The sequence below is a fragment of the Lissotriton helveticus genome, chromosome 9 (assembly GCF_964261635.1).
Source record: "Lissotriton helveticus chromosome 9, aLisHel1.1, whole genome shotgun sequence".
Lineage (NCBI taxonomy): Eukaryota > Metazoa > Chordata > Amphibia > Caudata > Salamandridae > Lissotriton > Lissotriton helveticus.
The window spans coordinates 336,158,999-336,179,952 of record NC_136070.1 but is presented as its reverse complement, the minus strand read 5'-3'; the positions used below and the strand labels follow the sequence as shown (position 1 = coordinate 336,179,952).

General features: G+C 43.4%; 1 protein-coding gene across 3 annotated transcripts in view; it reads right to left on the bottom strand.

Moving 5' to 3' along the window:
* The window catches only part of TTC7B (tetratricopeptide repeat domain 7B), a 1,395,621-nt gene that overhangs the window by 501,879 nt on the left and 872,788 nt on the right, over positions 1-20,954 (bottom strand). For all 3 annotated transcript variants that reach the window (XM_078660056.1, XM_078660054.1, XM_078660055.1), the window contains exon 16: positions 15,734-15,850. In XM_078660056.1, the coding sequence (XP_078516182.1) occupies positions 15,734-15,850 (117 nt within the window). The remainder of the gene's footprint in view (positions 1-15,733; positions 15,851-20,954) is intronic.

Here is a 20,954-nt window from a genome sequence, read left to right as displayed (position 1 = left end):
TACCTAAACAATTGTGACAGACAGTGAACTATAAATGCCAATTGGGAAAATAGGGTAACTTCTACGGAAGAAAAAAAATTAGCAGTTGCATCGATAGGGAGCATACTCTGCTGACAACTTCCTCTCCGGGATGTTTGTGCCCATCACTCCACCTACGGACCCCTACTCCCTGTGGATGGAAGCACAGGAATATGATCGCGCTACTGCTGGAGTGTTCTGGGTTGCAAGTAATCGGGCAGTCAGCGCCCTTAATGTGGATAACTTTTGGGTGCCCAACGTGCCTTTTTAGGGTCGAGCCTGTGAGTGCAAGCGCTAGCGCATGTGCCTTGCTTGCGAGAGACTGTTGTATACAGAAAAGGGCTTGGAGCCCTCCCATGCTTACCATTTGTGTGCTGAAGCATTACTCTTCATTCCAGCATCCCTAATTGGCGAATTCAAGCGAAACTTTTCTTTCAGTGATTGCATTGGAGCACGGACCAAGCACAGATTGATTCAACTTAATCAATGCTCGTCCGCTGCTCCCGACACAACTGAGGCCCTATTTCTTGCAACCTTCTTGAACGTCCATTGAAAGCTTTATGGTGTGCAAAAGTGTAGCTTTGGGACATCCAGGTAAAAACTGCTACCTCTGCTGTGAATTTATGTGACATGCATACTTGTTTGACCCTATAAGTTCGTCTTTAGAGACACCCTTTGCTAAAAACAGTTTTTTTGTCATTGAAATGCCATTGTGCCTATATAAACAGGGCAAAATGTAAGAAATATTCAGGGAAATATTCTTCAGACACTTTCCAAGAGGAGCTTATATCTCAAATGTATGAATTACAATCAGCATTTGGTGGCTAACCTAACTAGAGCCTATTATTCAGATAATTATCCTACAAAGGAGTGGCAAACCCTTACTTGGGTGAAAAAACAGAGAAACTTCTAAGCCATTTTAAAGGGTGCAAAAATCTAAAATTTAGCAAAACTTTCCTGGCAAACAAAACAAGACTTAACACTCTCCACTCATTGTTTTGAAATATTACAAGATGTGAAGTTTAATTTCTAGTAAAGCAATGGTGTTCAAACTGCAAAGTGTGAACCTCCACGGGGGTGACACATTCATGGAGACGGCAGTGTGAGGTTCAGTCAAACAGCAAGCGTACAAGTCAGTGGAAACATTAATACAGTGCTCCAAATTGAAGGTATGGTTTACTGGCGCTTGACTAAAGTTTCCCGCCTTCAAGCTAAACTGTCTCTGGAAACCAACAGCGCTATTAGCAATGGTGCTCTTGACCAAATGGGAATTTTGAAGGCACGGCTGGAAAATATCTCAATGTTTAAATGTTAATTAGAAAGTTTGCCATGTTTGGTGTTAATTCGATTGTTAATCTCCTCCAAAATATCTCCCACGTTAACCTCACTCCTTGTTTTGAAATCCATCCCCCACTTTTTTAATCCATCGGCTATTTATTGTGTGAAGATACCATGCCTTGTGATATATCCTTAAGTACATTCCTTGCAGGATATTTCGCAGTCACCTCCCTTCGCATTTCTTCCTTAATAAGAACCCTCGTAATAGTTCACGCAAACAATAACAGAAAATATTCACAGTACATTCAATCGTGTGGGCCCCCCAAAAAAGAATTTTGCTCAGTATGGAGCTCAGGTTGGCCAGTCAGACTGCTAGGAGGAGCTAGCGGGAGTTAGAGGAGAAGCTTTTTGGCAAGGAGGTCACGAGTAAATAACACTAGGCGTGAGAATTCGGCCAATACATTATTAAAGAGTATCAAAATCCCTGACAATAAAATCACCATCAGTGGCAGGTGATTTTAATACTTACACAGCGCAATGATTTCCAAGAAGCTTCTTGGCCCGAATAAAAAAATAACAGAATTGGCAGATAAAATAGATCTTGCCTATGTGAGATCTATTGGTTTTGGCAATGTTTGTTTAGTCATATTGCAAAAAGAACAGTTGATGGACAGAATGCAGAACAATGTCATACATTCACCCCAGTATAGAGATATGGGCCTAAATCCATCGTTTTTTTGCTCACCATGCCATTCCAGTTTGGACCCAGCCTTATGCAAATCAGTAAGCATGGATGGAAAATTCGTTCCGCTCACGGAATTTGCGAATTTTTGCGATCCGCGAATCACGCGAAATTGCCCAAAAATCCACAAATCGCGAGTTGGCGGATTTGTTTTTCTTGTTCGCGCTTCAAAAATACAATCTTGCGCATGCAGCATTGACTTACCATGATTCTGCTTTCGCTGATGAGTTTTCCTCCCTGTTCGCATGCGCTGGGAGATTTTGGTAGCTGGACGAGCGACGCCACGATCGAGTACACGTCATTGCGACCCGAAACAGGAAATTGCAAACGCGAACACGTCATTGTGACCCGAAACAGGAAAAAGGCATCGGGAGAAGGCTGGGTAAGTGGAAACAACATGTTCGCGACCGTTGCGACCGCATGCGCAAGTTCTCATTCCCGAAATGGTAAAAAAATCTCGCGATCTCGCAAAAAAAAATTCGCAAGCTCGCGGAATTTGGCAGATTTTTGCGAATCGCGATTACTAATTCGCAAATTCCGCCCATGCTTACAAATCAGTCTTGACCCTGCGTCAATGGAAACAGTCCAGCCAGAACTGCCAGGCCAGGTCCTCCCTGGAGTGGAAACAAGCATCCTAGGACCGGTTTCGGGATTTCAGCCCATATAAGCCGGGATAGCTTGACTTCAGGGGCATGGCGAGCGCGGGACCCACGCCTGGCCATTCCTGTCCCACTCTGGGTGGCAATGCAAAAAGATCAGTTGATGGACAGAACGCAGAACAATGTCATACATTCACCCCAGTACAGAGATCTAGGCCTAAATCCATCGTTTTTTTGCTCACCATGCCATTCCAGTTTGCACCCAGCCATATGCAAATCAGTCTTGACCCTGACGTGGGTCCTGTGCTCCTACACCACTGGATTCAAGCTAGCCTGGCTGATGAAGGGTGATGCCCAGAAACCTATCCCAGGATGCTTGTTTTCGGTCAGGACCTGGCTTGGCAGTTCAGGCTGGACTGTTCCCACAAGGTTCAGGGTGAAGACTGATTTGCATATGGCTGGGTCCAAACTGGGGTGGTGTGGTGAGCAAAAGAATGATGGCTTAAACGCAGATCCTTGTGACTGGGGGTGAATATTTGCATTGTCCAGCATTCTGTCCATCGTTTCTTTTGCATATGTCAACCTAAGTGGGAAGGGTATGCCCAGACGTGGGTCCCGTGCTCAATACACCACTGGATTCAAGCTAGCCTGGCTGCTGAAGGGTGATGACCAGAAACCAGTCCCAGGATGCTTGTTTCCGGTCCAGGGAGGGCCTGGCTTGGCAGTTCGGGCTGGACTGTTCCCTCAAGGAACAGGGTCAAGACTGCTTTGCATATGGCTGGGGCCAAACTGGGGTGGTCAGCAAAAGAATGATGGATTAAACCCAGAACCTTGTGACTGGGGGTGAATGTTTGCATTGTCCAGCATTCCACCCATCAATTGTTTATTTTGCTTAGTCATATCGTACAGCAGCGCTGGCTTCAGTGCAGCATGGCTGAAAGTACAAAAAAAAAAAGCAATATGACGCGGTCACCTCTGGCTGTGTCACAGAGTTTTTTTTTCTTTACATTTAGCATTGTTGCAACATGGCTAAGAAACATAGGCGAGACTTATTGGCTTAGCCAATGTTTGTTCCCTTAGCGATGTTCTGTTCGCAGACCCCCGCCTGTATCAGTCTCTATGGGGTGGAAAGAGGGCACGAGGGTGCAATCTCGGGTCTTACATGTGGCAGTGAGAGAGAGGGAGATGAAGATACAAAGTGAGAGACCACGAAAATATGTGCTTTTGAGCCGCTGTTTTGAGTCCATCCTCCACTGGGCCTGATTATTTTTCTCCTGCCTCCCCCCCGCAGACAAAGGTAAGTTAGGGCTTAATGGTGGCGCTCACTTCACCGAAGCGCTGTTAGTGTGTTTTAGCAAGTAAGGAAGCTGGGATTTGAGTGGTGTCACAGAGTCTGAAGTGGTGTGGAAGCCGTGAAAAGGCCACGCGTCTCATTTTTAAAAGGCCAGAAGCACAGAAATGAACTGACAATACCACAGACCTGGAGGTCTTCCATTTTTATCTTATTAAGGTTATTCTTCCTGAATACGTCGTTTTCTGCCTGCTTCCATAAGGTAATTCAGCACCTCTAATTGCATCTTACATAACCACTACTTTTACACTTCTGAGATATCCGGAAGCCGCACCGTTGGCATGCAGCGTTAGATTAACTATCAGAAAGCACACACACGTTTTTGCATCAGAATCATACTGGATATTTAGGTTTCCAAGTGCGCTGCGCTGCTTACATTAAAGTTATTTACTTAATTTCTACTGCGCCTGGATCCTCTGATTGATCGTTTTGTGTATTTATATCACTTTTAAGAAATACAATACAGATGCAAAAAAAATCCAATCAAAAAGGTGCTGGTCGACCTGCTAGCTAGCACAAGCATTGGCAAAGCCAATATTTCCCACCTACTACGTAAGTGCTATTGGCTTTGCCAATATGTTTTAGCCATGTTGTACTTTAGCCTAGCTGCTGTTACGCACTGCTAAAAATTAGTGAGGTCAGTGGAGTGGAGTGTTGTGGATTGGAGTGGAGCGGAGCGGCGTAGAGTGGAGTAGAGTTGAGTGGCGTGGAGTGTCATGACTGGCGTTGAGTGGTGCAGAGTGTTGTGGAGTGTCATGGGGTAGAATGTCGTAGAAGGGAGTAGAGTTGAGTAGAGTGTTGTAGAGTGGAATGGCATAGAGTGGCATGGAGTGTCATGGAGTTGTGTAGAGTACAGTGGCTTAGAGGGTGTTTGCACGAGTGGAGTAAAGTATTGTAGATTAAAGTGGCGTAGAGCGGAGTAGACTGTCAGAGTGGAGTGGCATTGAGTAGGAGAGTGGAATGGCAGAATAGAGTGTTTAGAGTGGCATAGAGTGGAATAGCATAGAGTGGAGTGAAGTGGCATAGAGGTTCTTATGTTGAATGGCGTAGTTTTGCAGAGTGGAGTGGCATAGAGTGGAGTGGCATAGAGTGGGGTAGAGTTTAATTGAGTAGAGCGTCAGAGTGGAGTATCATAGAGTGTAGAGCTATAGGGTGGAGTAGAGTGGCCTAGAGTGAAGTGGCTGAAAGTACAGTGGTGCAGAGTAGATTGGCTTAGAGTGCAGTAGCGTAGGGTGAAATGATTTTGAGTAAAGTGGTGTAGAGTGCATTGGAATAGAGTGCAGTGATGTAGAGTAGAGTGGCATAGAGTTGAAGAGTAGATTGCAGAGACAGAGTGCCGTGGCATAGAGTGCAGTAGCTTAGTGTAGATTGTTTCAAAGTAGAGTGAAGTGGTGTGGAGTGGTGCAGGGTAGCGTGCTAGGTGTAAAGTGGCGAAGAGTGCAGTGGCATAGAGTAGAGTGGTGCAGAGTACAGCAGCATGGCGCCGATTAGATTGGAGTGGGGCAGAGTGCAATGGCACAGAATGCAGTAGAGTGGTGCAGAGTTCAGTAGTGTTGAGTGCAGCATCAGAGTGCAGTGGCATAGGTGCACTGGTGCAGAGTAGCATGGTGCAGAGAGCAGTGATGCAGAGTAGAATAGAGCAGTGTAGAGTGCAGTGACGCAGAGTGCAAGGGTGTAGAGTTGTGCAGCGTGCTCCGGTGTAGCATGCAGTGGAGTAGAATGCAGTAGTGCAGAGTAGAGGGACATTGAGTTCAGATGAGGAGAGTGCAGCCTTGCAGAGTAGAGCGTTGTAGAAAGCAGTGGCATAGAGTAGAATGGTGCAGAGTAGAGTGGTGCTGAGCACTGTGGCGTAGAGTGCAGAGGTGCAGAGTAGAACAGAATGGCGTAGCATGTAGTGGCATAGTGTTGCAGAGTAGAGAATAATGGTGTAGAGTGTAAAGGGCAAAGTGGTTTGCATAGAGTGCATTCGTTTTGAGTAAAGTGGTGTTGATTACATTGGCGTGGAGTGCAGTGGTTTAGAACAAAGTGACGTAGAGCACAGTGGCGAAGAGTATGGTGGTGCAGAGTACCATGGCACAGCATATAGAATGGAGTAGCGCAGAGTAGATTATTTCAGAGCAGAGTGAAGAGGCGTGGAGTGGTGAAGGGTAGAGTGCAGTGGCATAGCATGGAGGCATAGAGTGCAGTGGCATAGAGTAAAGTGGTGCAGATTAGAGGAGAGTGGCATAGAGTGGAAGCGCACAGAGTGGAGTAGAGTGGCATAGTGTAGATTATTTCAGAGTAGAGTGAAGTACTGTAGCGTGGAGCAGTACATGGTAGAGTGGAGTGGTGCACAGTAGAGTTCAGTGACAGAGTAGTGGCGTAGAGTGCACGGGGTAGAGTGGAGTGGCAAAAAGTGCAGTGTTGCCGAGTAGAGTAAAGTGGAGTGGCGCAGAGTGGAGTGGTGCAGAGTAGAGTGGAGTGGATGACCTGGAGTGGTGTGGTGTGGAGAGAACTGGCATAGAGTAGAGTGGTGCAGAGTAGAGTAGAGAGGCAGAAATTGAAGTGTCAGAGTGCAGTGGTGCACAGTAGATTAGAATGGGGTATAGTGTAGTGGTGTAGAGTGAGGTAGAATGGTGCAGAGTAAAGTGCAGTGGCATATAGTGGCAGAGAGTGCAGTGCTACAGAGTAAAGTGTTGTAGAGTGGCATATAGGGCACTGGCGTAGAGTAGTGTTGTAGAGTATAACAGCAAACAGTGCAGTGGTGCAGAGTAGATAGGCATAGAGTGCAGTGGAGTAGAGTGCATTGGGTTTGAGCAAAGTGGTGTAGAATGTATTGGCATTGAGTGCAGCGGTGTAGAATAAAGTGGCGTGGAGTGGTGCCTGGTAGATTGCAGTGGCGTAGAGTGGAATAGAGTGGCGTAGAGTGCAGTGGCGTACAACAAATTGGTTCAGAGTTGAGTACAGTGGAATAGAATGGAGTGTCAGAGTGCAGTGGTGCAGAGTAGTTTATAGTGGCTTAGACTGGAATGCTGTGGAGTGGAGCGATGCAGAGTAGAGTGGCATGGAGTGTTCTGACATACAGTGCATTTGTGTATAGTAAAGTAGAGTGGTGCAGAGTAGAGTGTAGTGGCATAAGAGTGCAGTGATGCAGAGAAGAGTGGCATGGAGTTTAGTGGTGGAGAGTGCAGTGTTGCAGAGGAGAGTGACGTATAGTGCAGTGGTGTTGAGAGCAGCGGTGTAGAGTACAGTGCTGCAGGGTGGAATAGAATGGCATAGAGTGCCAGACAACCCTCCAATCCTGTGGGTGATCACTTGGCCGTAGCCAGTTCCGCATCTTTAAGTAGGGGACTGTTTAGCAAGGATGTTAGTCCTGATAGGTGTCATAGGTCTCACTTCATCCTGGCCATTCCGTCCACGTCAATTAGTGATTTGTTAAGCCACAGTGCAATGGAAGCTGTCTGTAGTGCTCAAACCAGGCTGGAAGATACTAGTAAGGATCAGGCTATGTTACACATGGTGATGTGTGGAAAATCACTTCTGTCGTCTCTTGTAACGTGGTTAGCTTTAAATCTAAAGTGTCAACTTCTTGGTGTGAATTTATCGATCATTATGATATATGCATGTTCCAAGAGGCGTGGCTTTGAGAACCCATGTATAGAACAGGATATTTATCCTTCCACACCCCTGCTAAACTGAGCAAGTGTGGAAGACCCATGGGTGGCATCCTACTTTGGGTGAGGATGTCTTTAAATTGCAAAATAACGTCAGAGGAGGATGAAGCATGGGCTATTCCCACGGTAGAACTCACTCCTATAATCAGATGGTCCCAGGCAACAATTTAATTAAAAGCTTTTCCTATTGATGTAGGGGTCAGGGCAACTAATGGTCTAACTAAATCAGTCATCATGGGGGCTCACACTTTTCGTGATCATGTGCCTGAAAGTCGAATTGATTACATCATGGTCGACCTTAGTGATGGACATGGTAGGCCATGACAAATTAGAGAGCAACCACAATCCCTTGTATCTTACTCTACGTTCTCTCTTTGACAAGTTCTTAGTAGACCCTCGATCTTTAGTTAGCACTGGAGGTGTTGTCCTCACGGATTACAGGTGGCTCCTTAAATGGCAGCAGCCTGTCGTATACCCAGATATGTTGCTGATCATTAGGAAGACCCTACATTTGGTACTGACAAAGATCTTAGAGGTTGAGGACCCTGAGGATACCATAGCGGACCTTAGTGCTGTGTATTCGGAGTTCTTTCAGGATCTAGCTGCCCTATTGGTAATTCCTTCTTCTACTAAAAAAAAAGGCGCATCAATGTATAGAGGAGTGACGCAGAGTAGAGTGCAGTGGTGAAGATCAGAGTATAGTGGCGCAGAGTGGAGTGGCGCTGAGTGCAGTACAGTGGCGTTGAGCAGTGTAGATTTGAGTTTGGTAGAGTGGATTGGCATAGAGTGCATTGGCTTAGAATGGATTGGTGTAGAGTGGGGTGGTGTAGAGTGCGTTGGCACATAGTAGTGCGGGGTGGAGTGTATTGGCTTAGTGTAGAGTAGAGGGATGTAGAGTAGAGAGGAATAGAGTGAAATGGAGTGGTGCAGAGTAGACTGCAGTGGTGTGGAGTGGTTCAGAGTAGACAGGGGTAAAGTGAAATATGAATGGCTTGGTAGCGTACTACCATTTCAGACAGCACATCTTCAATTGAAATGAACATTACATTTGCATAGACAAAGTTTTACTGACATGTGTTAATGTCATCCTCTAGTGTATTAATTTACTTTGATCATATCAGAATATTTGTTTCCTCCACACTTCAGAATTACCCAAAAATGTGTTTCTTTGTGCTTTTCTAATTCTGATTAATTCTGAAATGTCAGCACAGTTCATTTATAGACACATTTACATTCAAGTACACCTCCTGTAACCAACATGATGTCACATAAATCCTTTCACTTTTAAATCAGAGAAAGAAAAGTAAACACTAAGCTCCTTGGAAAACAATGCCTGATATCTGAACTTTGTCTTTGAATGCACAGCAAATGTGACAAGATAAGAACAAGATTTAAAGGCCTGTTTTCAGAAATCCACGACTAGTGAAAGAATAGGGGTTGGGCCACGGAAGGACACACTCAAGCAGGGCAGTCTAAAACAAATACAGCCAGCACATAGAAAGCAAGCAAATGTGAGTGACAAAGTACAAAGCCAATGGTAAGCAATGGGCAGAAATGCATTTCCAAGAAGGTTTCCAAATGTCCCCAAGATGTTGTTAGCAAACCAGACTTAGAATACGACCTAAAAATGCAGTCAGAGTTCCAGATATATTCTCCCATTGGCCACTTTGCTGGGATTATCAATAGGCTCTACCTGTCCTGTTTGGAACAATTCCAAGAGTGAAGGAGTTCAGTAAAGCAATTAACATTCGCTATAATCTGCGCATTCGCTACACATTTTTTCCATGAAGGGACCAGAACAGCAGCTAAATACTTCATTTCAAAGGTTGTCACATTTTGAGCATCTCATTGTTTACTCTATACTGTGCCCTGTACTGTTTGCTTTCCTCTTTGTCCTGCAGCTTGAAGCCATAGTTTGTGCTGATGGCCTGTAACAGAATATAGATGTCCTTTTCAGACACAGCCTTTGAATAGTGATGCCCATCACAGCAGGGTAGTCTACGGACTAATGCTTGCACAAAGCGGTATGAGGTCCCTGTATTTGGCTATGACCAAGATAGACAAAAGGCTGGGACTCACTTAAAGGGTCCCCTTCACCTCGCACTAACAGAGTCTGCAGTGCGTTCCCTTCCCCCCACTCTCTACCAAATGACAGTGCATCAAGAAGCCTAGCAGGAAAAATGTAACAGGAGTGAACCCGTTACCCCAGGTGAGACCGGGTAAGCAATATAGCAATATAACAATGACTCAACTGGTATCTCAAACAAGGGATGTTCAAAATTAGAAATCAATCACAGAGAAAAGGGGACAAGGGAGACCAAAGTAAGGTGAAAAGGTTGTTATTTGCATATAGAAGAACACATTTACAACTAAATAGCAGTAACCATAACAACCAATTGTGCACTGAAGGTGTTGTAGTGAATAAACGGCGCAGTGACACAAGTGATTATAAAACAACGTGAGACGCGCAGAAAATATATACAGTGGGGGTCAAACAAAAGTATTTTCAATACATGGGTACAATTTCATTGTTTTTAAAGAGACCCTTTGACTGCCACAAATCGCGTTGCTAAGTCGACGGCGTTTCAACCTATATAACTAAAGGTCATCATCAGGACAAAGGTTACAAGGTTCTTGAAGTGTGCTCTGGGGTTATTAGGAAGAGCGAGTGTCCAGGTGGGGCACTCCTATCGGTGGGGATGCGTAACCAGTGGGGCTCGAATCATGTCATTAGAAGGTTACAGCATTCAGGGGAGTAATACTGTCTGTGAGTGCCAGTACGAGGCTTAACCAAAGCACCTAGCAGGGTATCTGTCAAGGCCTCGTCAAAGGGCAGGAGAGGCTCAGAAGCAGTCTGGCCAAGCTGCAGGACTTCTGTTAGGACGTTTGTTTTCACCTCCGTAGTGAGGAGGTGGAGGTCTACAACTTATGCAGCCCTACGCATAACCTTGGCATAGGACACAGATTCTTCCGTCCCTGATGGCGTTCGGCTTCATTGATACGTATTCTCCGCAGGTTTTGGAGACGTGGCACGACCCCAGACACCACAAGCAAACTTGCTAGGTGTCTGTCACAGACATCGGGTTGCAACCGTCCTTACAGGGTTTAAGACGTGTCATCTAGGAGGGTGACACCCCTTGCATACTTTTGAGAACTTTGGAAGAAATCATAATAGCAAAAAACGGTCTCAGAGATGAGAGAGGTTCCGTATCGGAGTCTAGAGGCGGGGAAGAACGGACATCAGTGCATGGGGTGGTGCCTATATAGGTCCCACATGTCCCCTACAGAGTGGAACGGCATCAGGGCAGAGCCACATGGGGGATCCTTTTGGCGCACAGAGGTACTATGAAAATGTTTTCGGTATTCAGTCAATGCCTGGGGAACATTCAAGAAGTGAGGAATCTGTGGCTAGAAGTCTCAATCAGAAAGTATAGTACATAGATACAGACATTGAGACGATATGTTGTACATTTGTGAGGACGTCTATAATAAGGCATACTAACAGAAACGAGACAAGTGATTTTGTGCCCACTAAGGCGAAATCTTACATAATGAATTATAGCCCTTGATTTGTTTAAGTTTTTGTAAAAATGTAATATTGTATGTAATATTACATTAGAACTTTGTTTAGTTGGAGTACAGACAATCATATTAATATTAATGTGATATAGTAAAAAAAGAAGTTGGGTGAAAGTGCATAAAACACTTTGTACAAAGTAAATCTTTTTTCTGTTTCTGTATTTGCATTCACCTCAGCTTCTTCCTGGAACGTGCTGCAGTGATCCGTTAAGCGTGGGCAGAGAAAAAGAGGACCCCAAAACTTCTTTTCCTCATTCAGTTTTCCATAGCTAAATTGAACAGCGATACTGCAAATACCGATGAATGCAATTTCATCAAATTTGGCAGAAAGCTGAAGCCAGATCCAGAGAGCGTGCTTTTTGTGGTTTGGTGTAATCCGTTCAGAAGCTTTTGAGACTTCAAGGAGAAAAATGTATGTATATTTTAAGCCGCAGTTCGCCCGTCAAGAGCACATTGTGATTGGCAGGACGCAAAGTGCAGGAAAGTTGCAGCTGCCATCATAGGACTCCGAAACATGGTCTTGAGTTAAAAAAAAATAAAATAAAAAAAGAATATAAGGGATCAAACAAAAAAAAAATGAAAATCCATATACTGTGCAGCCCCAATGAATCACAGCGCAAAAAAAAAAAGCGCTGTTGATTCCCTTGTTGGGCTGGGAGCAGGGCCAGGCCATACATCCACATCCGTGCAGTGCATGACCATGCACTGCGGGGTTTGGGTGCCCATTGATGGATGGGCACAGGGCCAACCCCTTGCTAGCCAAAGGCCATTCATGGCGGAGAGTAAGGTGCCAGCTGGAGGTTGGGCGTAGGGCCTGGCCTGTGCCCAACCCTACGCCGGGCATGGTGATGGACATCTTAATTTGCATTAAAAAAAACTGTAGAAATTCACTGAAAAAAAACAAAGTTTAGAGTGACATAATAGTTTGGAATTGTACTATTTAAACAGGGGTTAAAAAAGACGTTATAGTTGGTTGCAAATGTCAGTAAAAACATAACTTTTTAACATGACCACTGTAGTTCACCAGTTATATTTATCTCAAGTAACTATAACAAGTGTTTTTAAAGTAACTATAACTTGCGCCATCACCATGCACTGCTTGTACCATCACATATTACATCACTCATGAGCTGCTCAATGGCTGTATTGATAACATCCCTAATGACATCAGAAAGTACCTTATTGATTACACTGTGCATGGCGAGGGTGGAAGTTATAGTTATTTGAGATAAATAGACCTTGTGAAGCTTAAAACATGTTATACATGACATTTTGACATAACTATAACGTCCCTTTAACCTTTGTTTTTTTTCAGTGAAAAAACAACAAATGTGTGTATATATGTATATATCCTACTGAAAAAAACACCATTAAAAATGTATTTGTGGTCCTGACTCAAGAAGGAAAACCACTGAAATTCACCAGTTATGGTTACCAGCATACATAACACACACCCTGTTCCGAGCAGCCCACCATGCTTAAAATATCAAGTTACGAGCAGTGCAGAAGCAAAGAAAGAGCTAACAAGACAACATGCTGGACAGCGTGAGTTATGATGGTGTGTATTGAATCAATGATCAGCATTTGAGCATGAACCCAGGTATGTTATAATTACACACACAATATATACACACATATATATATATATATATTTATATATATATATATATATACACTTCTCCAACCAGGGTCACTCCTGTGATAAATTAATTTGCACTCCCAAATTCCATGCCAATAAATATTTATTGCACACGCATCATCAGCAGTGAAATCCTACGCGTTTCCGTCCTCCTTGGACTTGGATCACAGGTTAATGCAAGACCTGTTTCACTTTGGGTGAACATAAAGAGTTTAAGCATGCGGTTATTTATGAAGAAAACTTGAAAAGGTAACCCAATGGTAGGCAGGGACAATGACATTGAACTATCACTAACAGCATGCATCTTGATTGTTAATACAAACATGGAAAAAGAACATTTAAATATGGTCACAGAAAGTGAAACAGGATTTGCATTAACCTGTGATCAAGGTGAATCGAAACACGTAGAGCTTCACTGCTGGAGATGCGTGTGGAATAAATATTTATTAGGATGGAATCTGGGAGTGCGTCTCAATTTGTCACAGGAGTGATGCTGGTTGGAGAAAATCATAGCGGCATGATCCTACCACAAGAGGCGCACCCCACGAGAAAGTGTGACGCTCTGCCCACCAAGGGCACAATGTAGTAGTTATAGTTAGGACCAGATTTCCACGGGAAATACATTTTCTGGTTTGCTAATAATGTTGGCACTGAATCACTGAAATTCAATAGTTATAGTTAATTGAAGTAATTATCGGGTTTGATTAGGACTGTAAGTTAACATATGCAGGTGGTTTAATTTATGCCCAGCAACCATTACTTCCCAGAATGTGGTGATGGCAAAAAGAGATCACTAGGCTCCAGTTGTCTCCTTATTTCTATTAATGCTGTAGGACCTGGAAACGGTAATTTGTTTCTAGCATTGCCTTGACTGTCTCTCAAATCTTCATGATCTTTACAGAGGTGACCTACCTTTTAAAAAATTATTCCTTCGCCTCTTCTCCACAAAATCTTACATGATACACACTTGTCCTGTGTCTTTTTCACCTTGCTATGGAGGTCACTCATTACACCACCAAGTGTTACGCTTTATTTTGTGGCAGGATATATATTTTCCTCACACTATATTACCCATTACACAATGAGTATTGTGCCTCTCTGCGTGTGGTGAGTTGATGGTAAAGGTAGACTAAAGTAAGAGTTGTTTATTTACCTCCAGTGTTTTCATAGATTAATTTTTACCTCATCCGTGCTCGTGACAGAACCACTCCGTCACGAGCCACGGACGCGCTGTGCTGGTGACGGAGTGGTTCTGTCACGGCGCGGCCGCCCCGCCCACGCTGCAGGAATTCCGCGTCTACGCTCTATTGAGCGGGCGGGGCCGTGATGGAACCACTCTGTCACAAGCACAGCATGCCCGTGGCTCGTGACGGAGTGGTTCCGTCACGAGCATGGCGGCGTCACACGGACCCTCCTCCCCCCTAGTGCCGCGGCGGAATTACCGCCGCGGCCAAGGGGTTAACATGTCACTTTTCGGTAGACGCTCATCCAATATATACTAAGGGCCACAGAGAAAAAAAAGATTGTCCTGGAACAAAGCTAATAACCCCGAGTGGGTGGAATCTACAAATAATGTAACATGGATAAGGTAAAATTGTCAAACGCACAAAAAGGGATGGGAGGAAAACTCCTAAATACTCAAATAGTCTAACTACTGGCAATCGCTCCGGTAGCATTCCAACCCATTGTTTTTTGCCTACTATGCCACCTCAGATTAGACCCATCCATTTACAAATCAGCCTTGTTCTTGCAGAACAGAGCCTGATCTACCAAGTAAGATATTCTCTCAACTGGAACACAAGCAATCCAAGGCCTAGGTCTAATCCGAGGTGTCATGGGGGGGGGCGAAAAAGTATGGGTTGGAACATTACCTCAGATGATTGCCAGTTATTTCATAGTGTGATCTTTCCAACATGAAAACAGCAGACGAAAGGCAGCCATTGCTATCACTGGTGCTAAATTAGGTCGTGGTATTGCTCAGCTGATTGGCACTTCTAAGAAGAACATGAAGAAGTGCAAGTCATACAGATTCCGCTTTATTACATTTAAGGGTAAGGTAACAACAGTTTCTAATATCTTTTTAGAATGCATCCCCTTTGTGTGTACAAGTGAGATTGTTTCGTTATACGACCCAGATGTTAACAAACATACAAGCAAGCCACTAATATGCTTCTTTGCCAGCTTTCTACTTTTTTTTTTTGATAATCAAGTTTATTGGTTTTAAGGAACAAATCACAAAATAGATTGGCAGCGAAATCAAGCACATTATTTGGATAAAACACATTTGAAAGAGAGACGAAAGAGACTTGTAAATCCTTCTCTAGGATGAGTAAAACACTTGTATATGGTTATTCCGGTACAAGACACACGCGCCCCTTAGGGCATTAGATTGAATCACTTGCCCCATTTCTTGCCAAAAAGCTCGGGGCAGCCCCAAGCCTCAAAGAGGGGTTCCTCTTGAGTTCCACACCAATCCACCCCGCCTCCATTTCCGTCAGCTTTCTACTCTTACCCTGGCAAAAAGACTTGGAACTAGATAAAAAAGACTGCCCGTTCTACCTCTACTTACAAAGCTCTGTAAGCAGACAAGTCCAAGCATACTGAATTAGGTGGTGAGTTTGAGGTCATATCTAATCTGCTTGATGAAATGTTGGCAATAGTAAAGCCAAGTCAATGTCGGTTGAGCTAGGATCTGAAGATGTTTGCTTCTTAAAAAAACCTATAGATTGACTAACTGTAGCCAAGTTAGACATAACATGGAACATCCACGTAGGCTCCAAAGGCACGCTATAATTTCAAACATAGTAAAATTATTAAGATTAGGCTAAACTGCAATTAAGGGATCAACGAAATTTCTGAGCAAAAAAATATTACCTGGGATTAGTGAGGTTGTAGCAAGACTTCCAAATCTGCAGCATATGTTTACAAGTAAGCAGTGCTTCATCTGGCCCTCTACAGAGTGACTCCAACTTGACTTTTGAAAACAATAGGCTAGTGGGGAAAAACAAATCAGCCATAAGCATTTCGTAACTGTAGGCAAATATTTGTTAATTTGCATCAATATTGGTGAACATATATCTTTTTATTTCTAGCATTCAACGGTCAACAAATAAGAGTGACAAGCAGAAAACTTCATAATTAAGAGCACATGGCATATCAGCAGTAAATGTATGCAATAGAAGAATTCAGAAGATCACACCACACATATACTAAATTCACAAATAGGAAATGTCAGTCAAACTAGGCAGCAGGCAAACGAAGAGGCATGTGGAGTAACAAGTGACAACAATTCAAATTGAAAACATTGCATTTTATTTAGCATAGTATTCTGCTGACCACTCAATAGGGCCCATTGCACGGGCAGTTAGTAAAATATTAAGTGTAAGGTTCAAATGCACTTTAATTCGTACATAGATCTAAGACAGACTGTTGTATGGAACCATATCAGCCTTCTCAGTATCTAGAACAGTGGGACCCTTTTTGGTACTAGGTCATATGAGATCCTAGACTCGGATCAGACTGCAACCTTTGGTGTCAGGAAGACTTTGAATAATCTATATAGCATCATATACTGAAAAGGGTGACACTCCTGATCCAGCCTGCATCACAGTTTTGGGAACCCTACCCTTTCTTTGGTAAGCAAATCGTGGCACCTATACACTAATCATAAACATCCAAATCCCCCAAGTCAAGTGAAAACTCAAAGCCCTTAGCTCTCACTAACATAGCTAACCCTGTCCTTATGACAGCACACCATTCCTAATACTCATGAGTCCAAGTTATTTCCTCATTTTAGATTCAGCCAGGACCACATCACTGCCACAAGCTGCAGAGATACACTCTCTGTTGGGGTTTGCATTTCTTCCCTTTAATATACAACTTATCTGAGCTGATATTCTCCTTTCATTTGTGGTCTCATGGCATATGATTGTTTTGGTGTCTTCTCGAAAGCGGTGGTGAGTTACAACAAAAGCAGCAAACTGATAAAGCGCAGTATTACTCCTACGGAAACTCATCTATCACAGACTCCTCTGTACTCAGTTAAGCACCTAATGCAGGTGGCTACAATGGTGCAGAGGACAGAAGTCTACAACTGTGATGTCTTCTGCAAGCCAGGCCCACAAAATGGTCTCCTTTTGCTTACAAGTAACAAAGAAGTCCCAAGCCAATAACGCTAAAACTAAGGATGCGGGGTGATGCAACACAGTTCACCAAGGCAGAGTACTTGAAGGATATAATTACTGCTCCACATGTTGCGGTTTAAAACAACTTTCCAATGACAACATGGCTAAAAGTATCACCATAAGGTACGCACAGTTTATATACTTTTTCAGGGTTGGTGTGTAGGTCCACAATAATGAAATAGCCTTGCGATCTGGTTCTGAAAAGTAGGGATGTATACTGTGGAGCAGCGTCAGACATCTCTGGGCACCTAGGTCAATATATTTAGCCCGAATGCTCACAGTCTAACATCATACCTAGGACGCTGAATTTTTTTAGACTGGTGCCACTTGTAAATAGACATGCTACAAAAAACACTAATAGACGCTTTTATCTTTTTCAGAGGACGTTCTCGTTCTACTTCATCTGATAGTTGATGTGATCAAGATTTTTTGTGATGGCCCCAACTTTAAAACCCAGATGAATTATATCAGAAGCATATAGTTCTAACAAAAATTAATAACAGTGTATCAAAAATACTATAAAAATAATTAACAGTTCATTCAACAAAACCAGAGCACCAACTGGCACATAAAATGAGTAGGAACACATTGGACAAAGACAAATATTTATTTGATCAAATAAATCCTGAAAATAAGTGGTTAGTTATCAGCACTAGCTACAGAAATCAGCGAATAATAAACCTTGGATCAAAATATAGTAATATCACCTAGTCAGAGACCTGATAGACTAGTCATCCAAAAATTAAGCTCTTAGTAAATGCGGACAGAAAGGAGGGCTGGGGCTTTGCCCCCATGTTCCTCTTCTGAGACTGGCAGCATGCTGAAAATCTCTTCCAGGTGCCTCTGCACAGTCCGATGATGAAGTCACAGCAGGCATCTTATCAGCAATAAGTGTACAAAACTGATGAATTGAATGCTTGAATTAATCTAAGATACAGGTAATCACTCGGGACGCATCCCAATCCATCGTTATTCTGCACACTAGACACCTCAGTTTGGACTCAGCTATATGCATATCAGTCTTGACCCTGCTCCATTAGAAACAGTCCATCCCGAACTGCCAGGCTAGCAGGCATGTTCCCTCTCTATGATCCAAGAAAGGTGACGGATGATCTCCTTATACTGAATTTTGAACAATTCACCATTTCCTGTCCATTAATGAAAGTATATCATTTGAACAACCCTTTCATGGAGTGGTCCACCATGCTTACAGCAGCGGCCTCGATTCATTCACCATGCTGTTATCTGTGCTAAAAGAACCATTTTATGTTGTGGCTGTTCCGGGCCACTAATACTTCATTGCTTCTCAGGTAATGCTTTTAGGCGTATGCATGCTTTTTTGATTAATGCTCTATTCTGCTGCCTCCCATCCTCAAGCTGTTGGAAGACCCTCATCGTTTATTCCCGCCTTGGCATTTTTATCCTTGTGTACACTGCATATGTACTGTGAAGTAATACAATTTTGTCGTTTGGTGTTTCATGTGTCTTCCTTAAAGCAAGGTAGTGTGTGCGAGTGGGAGTACGTGAGAGAGAATGAGTATGTGTTTTTTTTTCTTTGTTTCAGTTCGGTTAGATGGCGGCAGGTGTGATGTGTATGTTTTAATGGGTGTTCGAAACTAAATGTTAGCCATGTAATTATTTATGGAATGCTGAAGGTACCATAAAATCATATGTGAGAGATATGGCAGGAAAGTGTGGGTGCCATTTACTATAGCCTGTTGCAGGGATTCTGCCCAAAAACAGAACTATGGACAGGATTATAAGACCTTGGTGTATAGGGACAGAGTCCTCCTACCAACTTAGTACCTATGAGCCCAGGACTGACTAGCTATAGTGTCTCACTTGATCGCCTACTCACTCACAGAGAAACTAATGATTAGACACCCCAGAACACAACACTCACAGATCTCTTAGGAATCGCTGTAACAAGACGCACCCTTTTGCTCGCACTCTTGTACTTGTTCACAATAAGATCTGACAGACAAGAAACTGTTTAAAATATTTATTTTAACTAACATTCTCTAACATGCAGAATCTACATCATAGGCGCTGTCTCGCTCTTCTCCCTGGAAAGGTCCCTCTCTAAGTGTGTCCCACCTGTTCGTGTATCCGAATAAAACCGAAGTACGTTGTCCAGACAACAAGTGAATCAGTATGTTTTGTCTAAGGGCTAAGGTCTGATCAGAACAAAATAACAAGGGGCACTGTTGTTCGACCTTGCTCACAATGTTCAGTCAAAATCCCAGGAACATGCAGAGAGTAACTCAGCAATGAATTCTCATGTGAAAACAACCATGGAAAATATATGCAAAAAATAAAGATGTGTAGTAATGTGCGCAAAGCAGCAGGCAAGCTGTAGCGTGCTCATGCTAACTTAGTGAAGACGACATGCCCTTGGGGCGTGTGTGTGCGCAACATCTGCACTCATGCATATTTCAGGGTGCAACAGGGTGTCCTTTTGGTACCCTTGAAATTGCATGCGCAATTTGCGAGTAACTATTGGGTACTCCCAAATTGCGCATGCAATTCCCATTCATTCCGAAGGGCTTGTAGGCCCATAGGAATGAATGGGAAGCCATTCCTTTATTGCGACTCGCAATTTACGAGTCACAATTAAGGAATGTTTAGGAATCGCTATTTTTTTAGCGATTCCTACATGCATAGGCTTTTGTGATTCCATAATTGCGATTCCTTAATAATCGCAATTAAGGAATCGCAAAAGCCTACCTTGGTACATGTGCCCCTAATGGTAGAATGTTCTAAATTAAAAAGGGAGAAACATGAAGACAAACATTGGAATGTTGGCTTATACCAGCCATTATAATCCTGGAGCTACTGAAGACAAACATTGGAATGTTTGCTTGAACCAGCCATTATAAGCCTGGAGCTACTCCATTGTCTTTAAAGGAGGTATCAATACTCCAATATAGCCTTAAAGCTTGCCGTAGCGGCCTATACTGGCCATTAAAGGCCTGAGCCTGCGGCTTGGGCCTTTAACAGGGAACCAGACTTAAACTTTAATGCCAGCATAGCCCAGCTGCAGAGGGCTATAAGCTGAGCTAAATTTGAGCCTGTGGTTTCTGGTGCTTGGCATCGACTCTTAATTGCTGGCACCAGAAGCAGCACTTATGACAGCTGCCACATGGTGGCGCTATTTGTGTAATCACCTTAGCAGAAAAACAGCTGTTTGTTAATTCAATAAACATTAAAAACAACTAATATCTCCCACCCAAGCCATTCTTTAAGCTTTGGTGACCTTGAATAGTCTCAATTGTCACACTTGTAGCAGTTTGAGGATTAGTAGTTGTGTAAGTACAGTGGCAATGTGTGGTGCAAACTGTGGTGGCCTCCTGTTGAGGGCCCAACATTTATTTCTTTTTTTACAAACTAAGCACTGGGTATAAGGCTATTAGAACATTTCTCTACTAGAGGGTATAATAACTTAACAAATAAAACAAAGGTCTCACGGAGCCCGAGGGGACTGAAATCCCAATTAGCTCCATGAGCACTTGTTTCACAGCAACAGCTGTGAACGACAAAATTGGAATGTTGGAGCCCAGGGCTTCTACTGGCTATTAGAAGCACAGAGCACTTCATTGTTTTCAATGGAGCTCCCAACATTCCAATGTTTGAAAATAGCCTTTAAAGGAAGTAGGCCTTTAATGGCCGGTAGAGCCCACTAGGAGTGCTCTAAGGTTATTAGAGCATTCCGCCCCTAGAGGACAGAATGTTCTAATTACTAAAATCAAAGGCCTCTCGGAGCCCGAGGGAGTTTAAATCCCCTTGGGCTCCGAGAGGCCTTTGTTCACAGCAGCAGCTGTGAACAAATACAACATTGGAATGTTGCTCTGCGAGCTTTTACCGGCCTGTTGAAGCCCAGAGCACTCCATTGTATTCTATGGAGCGCTCCA